Source organism: Hordeum vulgare, chromosome 7H (genome assembly GCF_904849725.1).
Source record: "Hordeum vulgare subsp. vulgare chromosome 7H, MorexV3_pseudomolecules_assembly, whole genome shotgun sequence".
NCBI lineage: Eukaryota > Viridiplantae > Streptophyta > Magnoliopsida > Poales > Poaceae > Hordeum > Hordeum vulgare.
Window position 1 is genome coordinate 9,033,324 of NC_058524.1, and position 12,820 is coordinate 9,046,143.

General features: G+C 42.7%; 2 protein-coding genes and 1 non-coding gene across 3 annotated transcripts; 2 read left to right on the forward strand and 1 right to left on the reverse strand.

The window, feature by feature from the left end:
* Nucleotides 1-181: 181 nt before the first annotated feature.
* LOC123411428 (avenin-like a4) lies at nucleotides 182-959 on the reverse strand. The gene has a single exon (XM_045104366.1). It carries the CDS (start codon nucleotides 843-845, stop codon nucleotides 351-353), a length of 495 nt encoding a protein of 164 aa, XP_044960301.1. The 5' UTR covers nucleotides 846-959; the 3' UTR covers nucleotides 182-350.
* A 3,350-nt stretch (nucleotides 960-4,309) lies between these two features.
* LOC123408944 lies at nucleotides 4,310-6,692 on the forward strand. The gene is made up of 2 exons (XM_045101971.1): nucleotides 4,310-4,420; nucleotides 5,183-6,692. Exons 1-2 carry the CDS (start codon nucleotides 4,341-4,343, stop codon nucleotides 6,402-6,404), a joined length of 1,302 nt encoding a protein of 433 aa, XP_044957906.1. The 5' UTR covers nucleotides 4,310-4,340; the 3' UTR covers nucleotides 6,405-6,692.
* A 4,107-nt stretch (nucleotides 6,693-10,799) lies between these two features.
* Nucleotides 10,800-10,871, forward strand: TRNAD-GUC. Its single transcript has one exon. It is a non-coding gene; the product is annotated as a tRNA-Asp (tRNA).
* Nucleotides 10,872-12,820: the final 1,949 nt, after the last annotated feature.

Below are 12,820 nucleotides of genomic sequence, written 5' to 3' on the forward strand. Positions count from 1 at the left end.
TCCAGGGCATGGAAATGCAGCAATGCGGGATGTACACGCTGCACATCACGGGAATGGGGTGAAGTACCATCCTCAGTATCTGAAACTAAACCTGCTGTGGAGGATGGCCATAACTTTGCCATGTAAGAAGGTCAGTAGGTGAGATGCTTCTGTGATCTCATTTATCATGCAGAACATGCAATTTTGTTCAGACAAAAGCTTTATTAAGAAACAAAGGTTTCTTATTTCTATGTTGCACTTGCAACAGTACTGGCCACACATGATGATGTATAGCACTTTTATTTTATTTTTCACCCTTCATCCATCATCTGACCTAAATGGTGATCGATCTAGCTAGCGCAGCATAGATCTTAGCAAGTACCACCAACACAGGTAGCGGCCATAGGGATGTTGTAGGGGCTCTGAGTGATGGTGCTGCACGGGGTGTCGACGCAATGTTGCGGGATGTTCACCCTGCACATCGATGGAAGGGTCTGAAGCACCATCCTGGTTATCTCAACCGGAACTTGTTGCTGAGGCTGGACGAAACTTTGCCCTTGCTGCTGTTGCTGCTTCTGCATGATGACCTGTGCCACGCTACAGACGGCCTGGCACCTATTCTGCTCTGAGATCTGGGCCAGCGGCTGGCAGCACTGTTGTCGCATCAACTGGCAACCGCTTGCTTGCCACATCTGTGACTGTACATATGGCGTCGGGCTGCACTGTTGTAGGAAAGCAGCGCATGTGTTCATGTGCTGCGGTTGCTGCTGGCATTGCCCATAGCCCTGGATGCAGGTAGTGTCCAGTTGCGCAACAGAGCTGATCACCGCGAGGGCGATGAGAGCGACGATGAACATGGTCTTCATGGTGCTTAGCTCTTGCTTCTTCTTCTTTTTTTGCGGGAGCTACAAGCTCGCGCTTCAATGTTTATGTTTGTGTGAAGGGTGATGAAGGATGGTCTTTATGATGCAGGCCTATTTATAACTACCATGGCACCATCTTCTGCATTGCATCCCTAGCTTGCTTTGCTAATGCTTTTTGCGTGCTTTTCAAACTGATCATCTTAGACTCTTTGTGTTAGGTAGCGCTACAAGTCCAATCTGGGATGATCAGCAGAAATACTTTTCAACAGATATCATCTAGATGTCGGATGAAGCCTGGCCTGGATAATCGATATGACTCATCATTGATCACTTTTCATGTCAAGCGTATATTTGGCTTGCGTCATTTTGTGAAATTAATTTTGCTATCATGTACGAATTGTTAGGTGTAAATCAGATTCGCATGTCCGGCACTCCATCTTATTCTTTCCTATAAACTGGTTTTGTATCGTTGTGTTAATTGGTGGTACAAATGGCATCAGTAGCGTGTTGAATGACTCATAAATTTTTCTTTACATGTCAAGGATTGTCATGGAGCTATGATTTTGGCTTGTGAAACTGAAGTTGTTTTGTGTACACCGAGCTTGATTGCTTTCCATATAAAAAAAGGAGTGACATGGAGCTATGCTTTGGCTTGTGAAACTGAAGTTGTTATCTTTTGTACGCCGAGTTTGATTGATTTTCTATATAAAAAAGGATTGCCATGGGAGCTATATATTATTTGCCTTGCGATACTAAAGTTGTTGTCTTGTGTATGCATATCGAGTTAGATTGTTTTCTCTATTACTGACTTTGTAAAAGTTCCATGAGTCATCAAAAGCACATTCACATGTGGAAAACTCCTTGTGGGTGTGTGGGTGTGTGTTCGCGCGCGCGGGGGGGGGGGGGGGGGGGGGGAGGGGGCAGATAATCATGTTGAAAGCTAGTATTGCCTTTTTAAAAGAGTAAAGTGTAAAAGCTCTCGATTCTTCCAAGGCTGGTATCAGGGCCAGTCTTGAGATTTCGAGAGCCCGGGTCAAAACTAGAATATGGACCCTAATGGAAGATTCTGCATACAAAGTTGTGGTGATGGTATCAAAAGAAAATAACTAGACATATACATTGAAATCACGTCATTGAAGTGGTCAATTGGTGCAATGTGATCTCCTCCCATTTACTTCCATCCCAACATGGATGCATGGGGAGCGGTGATGAGGCGTTTCGTGCAGGCGCGCAGGGGATCAAACATTACTCGCAAGAACTGAGCGAGTGCATATGAGATCAAGCCAAATTTCTTCATCATCCAACGAGCTAAGTCATGTTCGCATGCCATGGCTGAGAACAAAGTATTGGCATGGAGAAACTGATGGCATGAAGAGGAAGTTTTATGGTATAAAATGTATAATCTAATAACAAAATACCAAAGTACTCCCTCTGACGGAATTACTTGTCGTGGAAATTAGGATATTACAAAATGTACATCACTAACTAAAGCTACTAGAACTATCGACCTTCAATTTATGACATGAAATACACCTTTCAAAAACGCATGAATTATCATTGATATTTCTTGGTTTTTGGTTCTTATCATTTTTTGCTTCAAAATTTGGCCACAAACTAGACTAAGAAAGTATGGGTTATAAAAACAGTAGCATTAAAAACTAATTCCATTTTCTTAAAATGGCCCAACAAAAAAAATATAAAGCTAATTCATGTCTTTTTTTTTTTTTGATTTCCAGGCTTTGTACATGTGTGCTTCTACACGGTCCGATACATCTCACGACAAACAACTTAACGCTTTGGCTAGAAATGGTAAGGCCCAAAGCCCAGATCGTTCCAAGAAAACGTATTGGCTTTCTTCTTCGTTGAGAGACACACAACTACTCCCAAGTGCTCTAATGGTGGCATCCTCGGCTCCTCGCGGTCGGGATAGTGATTGCTGGTTGCTCCGTGGTCGCACACACAGACCTGTGATGGAGCCCCTCGATTAGGACGGGGGCGGGGCGGCCGCCCCGCTCGCCCCTCCTCAGGGTCGGGCCTGATTGGTATAAGGGCATTTGTTTTTTGAAACAAGCAGCTTTTTTAGTGAAGGGTATTTGCTCTTTCTTTAGAACATAGTGAAGATTTTTTTTAGACTACATATTTTTGAGAGAGAATTTTGAGGGGTGCCCTATGTCTCGCATTAAGCGAGACATGAGCATACCCCTTGCTGATAGGAACCACCACTTGATCCGGCCTAGGGAAACACCGGCCTGCTTTCTGTTTTATATTTTATTTTTATACTTTAAAATAATTTAAATATATATTATAAAAACACTCTTTTTTTTTAAAATGTTGAACACATGCTTAAAAATGTTGAATAATCAATAAGAATTAAAAAGTGTTGAACATGAATTTGCAAAATTATTAAAAATATATCAAATAAGTATTGAAAATGTTGATCAGGTATTTTGAAAAATGTTGAATATGTATAAAACAATGTTAAACGAGTATTTGAAAACTGTTAAAGGAGTATTACAATGTCGAGCAATTATTTGAAAAATGTTGAATAAATGTTCGAACAATGTTAAACGTGTATACAAAAAATGTTGACCAACTATTATTGTGTTTTGGCATATACTAAAATATAGACTGAAAACAAAAACAAACCAAAGGAAAAAACAGAAGAAAATAATACATGGAGAAAATAGTCAAACAAAAAATGGAGAAAAGAAAAAAGAAAAACCAAACAAGTAATTGAAAAATGTTGAAAAAATATTTGAAAAAAATATTAATCATGTATATAAAAATGTAAAATGGAAAAAAATAAACAAAGAAAATAAATTAAAACGATGAAACAAATGTAAAAAAGCAGAAAAAAGTAGAAGAAGAAAGAAAAAACGGAGAATACCGGTGTGACTTACTTCAAGTAGTTCGCGCCCTTGTACATATCACGAACTATGGGTGGGTGAGGTGGCTAGTCATGCTTGCTATGTTCAAAGCGGACAGGGATCCGATCCCTCCTTCTCGCCTTTTCCCTTCTATGGGCTCACTTAAGGTGAGATATATTTATCTTTTTACAATCTTGTGAAGCTTTATTAATCAATATTCATGGGTACAAAAGATAAGGAACCAAGGATTGCCTAATCGAACATGGCGGCCAACCCTTAATCTCAGGACATGCTTCGTTAAATTATGAGGCTCAAAATTCGAGCTCCTATACTCATACGTAAAACTACAACTCTCAAAAGAGACACTATGGTCTATGATTTTATGTAGAATTGTATCGTAACTTGTCAGATTCTTGTTCATGATGTCAACCACAACCACCTTGCAATCGCCCCAAACTATGGTTTATGATATAGCTGCCCCTAAATATTGAGACTGCTAAGTCCATCGCCCCAAACTCAGCCCATGAGTCCTGTCCTGGGCCGGGCCGGGCCGCAGTTATAACGGAAGGAGATATTATCATCGATGTGGAAAAAGAAAAACTGACCTGTAACATACCTAACGGCGGCGCGCATGGAGGCGCAGCCGCCGGAGATCGACGCGCGCCCACCTTCCTCGGCGCCGGCCACCGCTTTCTCGTCCTCCTCGCCGACGTAATGCCCCAAGCCCTTCTTTTTCTTCTGGTTATTAATTTCTTTTTGCATCTCATCTCGTTGTGTTCGCCTGCGGATGTTGTATTAGATCCATCCACAAAGTTAGTTGTTACACCTCCATATATGGAACTAAATTAGGTCGATATTAGACAAAGATTGATTTTGCTATTCTTGAAGAGAAACAGTCCAGATTGAGACTGTCCCTGCTCTAGATCTCCAACATTGCAGGCAATAATAGAGGGTGTCAGTCACACCTGATTTGCCATGCCAGGAGAATCATATTTGCTTTGCCTGTCATTCTTTTTTGTTTGGCCTGATTCAGTTTGACAACAGGTGTCAGTATCAAGAACTCGGCACCAGACATTTATTCAGTTTGAGAAACAGGCCATTATGATGTATTTTCAGTGTACACAAAATTTTTATGAAACTTCAGCAATTATGTCCCTGGATCGCTGTTGATTTTATTCTAAGATTCCCGGGAGTGACAAGTCAAAGTGATCAGTACCTTTGTTCAGTTCAGTTTGTGATGTGAAGGGTAGTGTGGCGTTGATGCCGTAACAACACGCAACAGTCATGTTTTTTTTTAAAATCTTGGTAGCTCCTGTTCTTTTTTTTTTTTTTTTTCAAAACTTTGGCAGGAGCGCTGCCGTATCTATTAGAGGAGAAAGAGACCCAAAGTCTTGGCAGCTCCTGTTCTTCTTCATACAATTTTGACTGTTTCACATGCCTAACCTTTTGTCCTGAATATGCTGCGTTGTACAGGGAGCGCGCCACCATGCGAATCGGGGCTAAGAGAACCCGCTATGCATCTGCCTCCTCTGACTTTGCTGCATCCAGGCCGCCAAGATGGGCAGAGCTCCCAGAAGATTTTCTCCAATCATTAGTTGCTCGCCTCGGCTCCTTCCGAGACCTCCTTGCCTTCGGTGCCACCTGTCGTCCTTGGCGTGATGTATTGTCAGCATGCACGCCCTCTTTGCAGCCTCTCCTCCTACACCCGAGTACCAGCAGCCAACGATCTCCCTGGTTTCACCAATGGATCGTCTTCCAGGAATGCACGTGGAAATTGTCTGATCCGTGGAGATTGGCTGATTCCGCTGCCGCCTCATCCTGGCAAAGTTTGCTTTCCTTGAGTGACCTCAGAAGAATGTCCTTTCTGCGCTGCTCCTACGGTCATCTCATCTTCTGTGATGAAGATGGGTTCTGCATTGTTAATGCGTTCAGTGGCGCTAAGGTTGTGCCTCCTCGCCTCAAGTCAGATAACTTCACTCGCTTTAGCTATGTCACCTTGACTGCCCCTGTTGCATCCGCAGACTCGCATCTCCTTGCCGGCAGTAGAATCTATCTGTTCAAGTGGCGGATCGGAAGCGACTATTGGTCTGAACACTGTCCTAAAGTTCTTCTTCTTAAGATTGAACAAATTGCGGCCTTCAAGGGCAAAACATATGCCCTTGGATCTTTTGGGTCCTTCTGCATCGTACACTTGTCACCTAGTCTCATAATTCAGAAGTTTAAAATCATGTTTGAGGAAGATAGAACCGAAGATCTCTATTGGACAAATAAAAAAACATGGCTTGTGGCATGCGGCGATGCACTTATCTTGATCAAACTTGAGGCAGGAAGAAAGATATGCTCGGAGTTGGAGCCCATCCAGTTCAAGGCCTTCAAGCTCGAGTCACTGGACGCCGTGAACAAGAAGGCAAGGTGGGTGAAGTTGGACAGGTTGGATAACTGGGCCATTTTTATCAGCGCCGACATGCGATGTGAGGCGTTACCATGCATGAACCCGGAGAGATGGGGAGGGAAAAGCAACCACATATACTTCCCATGTTATCAGTCTGAACAACCATGGGCTGCAGTCAAACTATGGAAAAAATATAACGACCTTGCAAGATGTTTGCAGCTCGTAAATACTGGAATCCAGTTCCATAGATTAGAGTCAACCTGGATCCTTCCTGGCACATTTCCTCGCTCCGGTCAGCGATGATCTTAACGCAATTAAGGATATGACCTGTCATTAGCTTCTGATACAGCTTTTGTGGGCGTATTCTACCATGTTGCAGTTGCATGATGGGTAGTTTACTGAATGTTCTTTTTGCTTGTCTCAGAACTTAGAAGTTTTCACTGTTAAGCAGATCACTGATTCCGCACTCTCCTTTTTTTTTGTGGCAATTATAAGGGAGCCGTATGTTTTATTTTTCATCTACTACAGATTGTAAAGTTTTCTTCTACTTGGGCAACTTGAAAACATGGTCTGGGCTGCAACTTCCTTTCATACTACTCCCTCTATACCTAAATAACTATAGTTGGGAAGAACTGGTACAGTGGGAGTAGATACCTAAGGTGTTCGTACTGCAACGGAGTATTGGTGCTGTGGTTGTTAATTGTTCAAGTGATGTGCTTTAGCATATAACAGAGTATACTGGTACAGAGGGAGTAGATACCTAAGGTGTTCGTACTGCAACAGAGTATACTGGGTGGAAATGTGAATATTAAGACCATAGCTTAAGGAGGTTACAAATTTTTGAACTGAACACCGCACACCATTTTGGCGTGTATAGTTGCAAGAATCTGAGTGGGGATGCAAGTCCATAGCATTACCTAAAAGCAGGTATGCATTCAGGTTAGTATATAGTGCACAATGTTGTGCATTCGCATGCCAAGTTCAGCCAACAAACATATAAGCTGCATATGTGCATTCAGCACAAAGTTCAGAATTTGCACCAAGAAAAACCAGGCAGACAGATTGTTCAACAACCAAATAGCTCTGCATCTGTACCTAGCTTCAGCAAGCAAATCTGATTGCATTTTATTACCTCTGTTTTTAAAAGGATATCAACCTACATAGTACGGAGTAGTTAAATAAAAGCACACACACGATGCCGAAGAGCGATCCGAAGAACCAACGGAGGCATTGTTTCAGGATGTAAACCCCTGTCTCTTTTATGCAAAATGGAAGCAATTAACAAGGTTCAGCAAAAACAACAACACGTCAACATGTAGCACAAGTTTTTGCCTCCAGAAATGTACACTGTATAGCAAACGGATTATTACGAAAATGTCTAATTGTAGTTCTTGTTTCCGTTCGTCTTGCTCTTCTAGCAAAGAATTAGTGAATTATTATGTAATCCAATGTCGTTGAATGAAATAAAGAAGCCAAGAAATGTGTTTAGGTGGTCGAAATTAAATGCAAATGAAAAAAAAAATACTCCGCTAAGTTTAGGGGATCAGCTAGGTCCGGTCAAAACTTAGTGAAGTATACATACCCCGCTAAGCCTTTTACTCCATTAACTTATTGGGGATCGATTAGAGTTGGCCCAACAGTATCAGTGACCATAAGAGCAACTCTAACAGATTCATCATATTTGTGATTGCCATTCGCCATATGGAGCGCACTCCATATGGACATGAGGGTGGGTGGGCACGCGACGCGGAAACTCAGAGTCGACATATCTTGGCCTTCATAATTTTCTTGGTTTCCATATTTAAACACTTTGATTACCTCTTTCAACCTGGATATTTTCTTGGTTTCCATAATTTTATTTAAACGTTTAGCACATCAAGCAAAAAATGCACATAGTTTGTAACAAGTTGCATGAACAAGAGCATTTCACCGGCAACATGTACAAGTCACGTGTTCTCGCCATATCCTCTTTCAACCTGGCTTCCTAATTCGAACGATCAATCGCTGTGACACCTAGAAATCTCGCTCTGCTGGAACCATTAGGTTCGGATACAACATGATGAATCGAATCTACTCGGCTAGGTAATGATCTCCTTCTGCATTTGGAGCCTATGAACAGAGTCATGTTCAAAAAGTTACGATGATGTGTCCCCAAGATTGACACTATTTGTCTCGGTAAAGAAATGTTTTGTCACTGAGGGCCGATCCCCCTGAATTAGAAAAATCACCCCTAGATCACAAACACTACTCATGTACCACAATCCACAATTTCCATGGTCACCTCATATTCAATCGAACAAAAAATGTATACATGGTAAAAAATGGCATTCAATCGATTAAACGAGGTAGAGTTTTCCCTAAAAGTAAAAAAAATGACAAGTTCTTCATCCTACCTTTTTCGATTTTGACAAGGGAGGGCGCAGTTATACCTGGGCATTCTTCAGCCTGGCCAGGCCAAAAAAAACCCGGTGTTGAAAACCCAAGCCCGACCGTCAGGCCTGAATATTGAGCCCAAACCCGGTGCGAGCCCGAAAAAGCCCGACTGGGCCTGACCGACCTGGCCCGAACACAACACACACACACACACACACACACACACACACCTTACTGATATGAGGTGAACAAACTCTATAACTAAGTGGATGATGTGGTAAAAAAAAACTAAGTTGGTGATGAGTTTGAACCCGTCTGGAATACAAATCTTCCTTAATGATGTTTTCATTACGAATGGGGACTTAGCCGTCATTTCCTCGCCTTGAGTGGATGAGGTAGACAAAATAGTCATGACCACCGCTCAAGGTGGTCCAGCCGATGCTGGCATGAATATAACAAGTGTCATTGGTGGTATCACAGGGGAGGCTGGGAGCGATCCCCTCCAAGGACGAACTAGCACACGCCTCTCAAGCCCTACTAGGTGATCACCGGCGGCAAGGAAGTAGGTTGATGAGGTCACTTCACCTCGATCGAAGTCGATTCCAACAAGGATGAACGACACCATGTGACGTGCTCCGGCCGGCCATGATCCCTGCATACATATGGTGAACTATTAGGCGAACATGACCTTACCGCGCGATAGTACAGCTACCGCTCCGCTCCCAGACACGGGACATCAAGTTGGGTGACCCGACGTCCTTCCAAAACTCTTGCAGCTCTTCGCCCATCTTTTTCTTCCTATTTATCCATATCAGCCAAGATCACTCTACCAAATTTCATTCTCGCCCGAGAACAACAGTTGTGTCCTCCATAAAAATGCAACACTTGTCACCTGACATCTCCTCTTTGTCATTTGACTCCTCCTCGCCGATGAACAAAGTGGGCTACCCCGACAATGGCGATATCCCGTCCAATGCCAATGTTTGGGGTTGCATGCGAGTGAACAGTTGTGATCCGACACGCATGATACATTCCATTAGGACAAGTTTGCTTCCCTCCAGACCTTCTATCCCCGCGGGAGTTAGGGTCCTCCTCAATCTTCTCGTCCTCATCTGCAAAAGCAGCCATCTTGAGGGTGTGCCAGGATTGAGGACACTGGAGCGCCATTCAGATATGTCGCGGAGAAAGGATATGGAGAAGCTCGCTGACCGTCGTGGGAGGGGGAAAGGCAACCCAATTTAGTGAATATTAATCAAGAGTTGTAATGTGCATCACATTCATTGCATAGACATCCTTTGATTAATTGTAAAGAATGAGGATACTTTAAAGCCTCATAAAAATTCTATAAAATGCACTAAAAATAAATGCACTCAAAAAAATCAATGGACTAGTATAAGTCCTCCAAAAATTCCGGCATGTCTGCCATAGCTTCCCGTAGGGGGGGCGAAACTCCCATTTAGCTAGGCAGGCCAAGCCCAAAAAGTAAACAGTCGTGAGAGAAATAAGTATTCATAGTGAAACAAAAGAATAGTGTGACCAACTAAGGAGAAAACATGCATATAGAATTGGTGAGCAATGATGTAAATATCATGATTATGTTGCTATACGCAGCATATGATTTTCCCAAAGGTATACCCAGGGGGCACAGATAGCGACAAAAATACGGACTGATTTGATCAAAAATGAGTGGGAGATTATTACATATCGACAGAATGAGAAGAATCCATATCTACGACATCACATCTTTCAAAAGTTCCAAATACTCATTGGCTTCGTTGGTAACAAGTGTATCTAAATTATCATCTAAAAACAACAAAGTTATGTGAAGATGCATTTTTTTCTGTTATAGCAGTGTCGGGTTCACAGGGAGATACCGAATCACGTTCATCTAGTGCAGTCTCCTCCAGCGGCGTCCAGGTTTTGTTTGATGAAGCGGGGCGTTACCTGCACGCGTGTATGCGCCGGTTACAAGCTAGAACTTAACCCATGAATATGAGACCTTTGCGTCAAACTCGAGGATTGTCTACCAAGAGATGCGTGAGGCGGCCTGAGCCTTGATGCCACACGAGCGCCATTTTTTGGGCGTTGAAGGTCCTTACTCTGCTTGTTTCTAGAACCATTGCTTTTCCTTGTGTTGATCGAAATTGTGTGAGTGTCTCCTCTTTCCTGAGCAAGTCACATCTCAGGACTGTTCCTCTCACTCATTGGGCTTAAGAGAGACGATTTACTTCGGAATATGCAACCTGCAACCAGCACGAGAACAGATCCACATGTTGGTACTCAGCACTTTTAAGTAAACCATTTTGAGCATCTAAAATCAATTAAGTCGTTGTAGTATAGTGGTAAGTATTCCCGCCTGTCACGCGGGTGACCCGGGTTCGATCCCCGGCAACGGCGCTTTTTCTTATTTCGTTTTTACCGGCCCATGACACTTGGGCCCGTTAGTTCCCATGGCTGCATCCCTTTTTCAGCCTGCTTAGGGCCCGCTCCTCCTCGTGGGCTGCTGAGAGCTCCCTTGGCCCGTCCGGGTCTATTTACGTTCTGCACCCTGAAAAAGTAACATGTTCGCTCTAGAGGGCTCCTAAGACCATTTGTATATTTTGTTGCGGTGGCAAGCATTGCGTGTACTCAGTTAAGAAAACAAAAACACTAGCTTCTATCTTGGGCGTGTGCTTGAGGACTAGGATCTAATCGCTGTCCAAATACTTACAGTGATTGCCACATTCTTTTCATTCTAGAGAACACTAGCTTCTATCTTGGGCGTGTTACTCTTGGTTGGTTTTGCTACCTTATATTTGAGCTAGCGTTACATTTTCAGATCAAATGAGCTAGTGTTATATGCAATGCTTACAGTGAATACCACATTCTTTTCATTATAGAAAACACTAGATTTTAATTTGTGTGTTTTATGCTTGTTTGGTTTTGCTGCCTTATTTTTGAGTCAGCGTTATATTTTTAGATCAAATGAGCTAGTGATATATGCAATGCATCCGTGTCGTTTCTCTCATGGATGATTGTGTCAAGATGATTCTTAGATGCCAATTTTTGGGGATTCGGTAAATAGAACGGAAATAAAATTTCATTAGACATCTTCACTTCAATTTAAGCTATATCTTTATAATGTACTTACATATTCCTATATGGATGGTGGTCGCCTAACATGTTAACTCTTGGTTCCATCCCTAGTATCATGGTCGTGGTTATACGACTGTCATCTCCTCGTCAGGTGTCAAGGAGATAGCCGGAAGATCAAAGCCGACCATGATATCGTGCCTTTGCATTTTTTTCTGCAAACACTCCTCCTGCTGATTGCCATATATAAATAAAAGATGTGACAAAAAATGCACACCCATCTCAGGGTGGGAACGGAAGATACCCACCAACCAACCCCTTATTGTAAACCCCTGGCGTGTATTCCCTCCGTTCCTAAATATTTTTCTTTTTAGAAATTTCACTACGGTCTACATACGGATGTATATAGACATATTTTAGGGTGTAAGTTCACTCATTTTGCTTCATATGTAGTCCGTAGTTGAATCTTTAAAAAGACAAATATTTAGAAATGGAGGAAGTATTTAAGAACTGCATGTATAAAATTATTGATTAGAGAAGAAGGGCCCCGGTTTTTTGACATCTTGAAAAGCAACAGCAGCCACGGTGCCCAAATCTCCTACCCTAAAATCATTTTAGGGCACAAAATTTTACATCATGTGTTGAAATCTTCTTACTCCTGGACATTCCATATACAGTCAGATATGGCAAAAGCATAACGACCATCCAACACGTTTGCAGTTGGGGAATACTGGAAGCCGGTACCGCATATTGGAGTCAACCTGGGTCCTTCCCAGCACGTTTCCTCGCTCCTGTAAGTGATGATCTGTGGGGCGATCATGCATGCGTCTGGTCACCAGAATTCTACCAATGTTGACTAGCTTCTGATACAACTTTCGTGGGAGAATTTTACCAATATTACAGTTGCACGAAGAGTGAATATTTCTAACTTGCTTTTCCAAAGTTGTCAAGCATTACGTTGGCCACGACGAGTGAGCATGGCGGCGAGCACAGCTGCGAACTAGGGTTAGGGTTAGGTTTCCATTAGTATGTGTTTCTTACGGTATGTTAGTATGACCTATGTTTTATGAACTCGTCTCCGTTTGTGTGAATTGTGCTTGTGATGAACTGCCACATGATCTCGAACAAATTCTCACGCGAAATAGTTTTCCGAATTGTCCAGCACGGCTTTGGGTATCTATTCCGGCTCGAAAGAATTGTGCTTGTGATGAACTGCTTGTGATGAGCTGCCACTCCCCCCCCCCCCTCGCGGTCGCTCGAGTGCAGTCTTGATT

Bases quoted from the DNA above. Each gene is read 5' to 3' on its own strand.
- LOC123411428 (XM_045104366.1), bottom strand. From the start codon at position 845: ATGAAGACCATGTTCATCGTCGCTCTCATCGCCCTCGCGGTGATCAGC.
- LOC123408944 (XM_045101971.1), top strand. From the start codon at position 4,341: ATGGAGGCGCAGCCGCCGGAGATCGACGCGCGCCCACCTTCCTCGGCG. The intron at 4,421-5,182 runs GTAATGCCCCAA...TGCGTTGTACAG, and splicing joins TTCTCGTCCTCCTCGCCGAC to GGAGCGCGCCACCATGCGAA.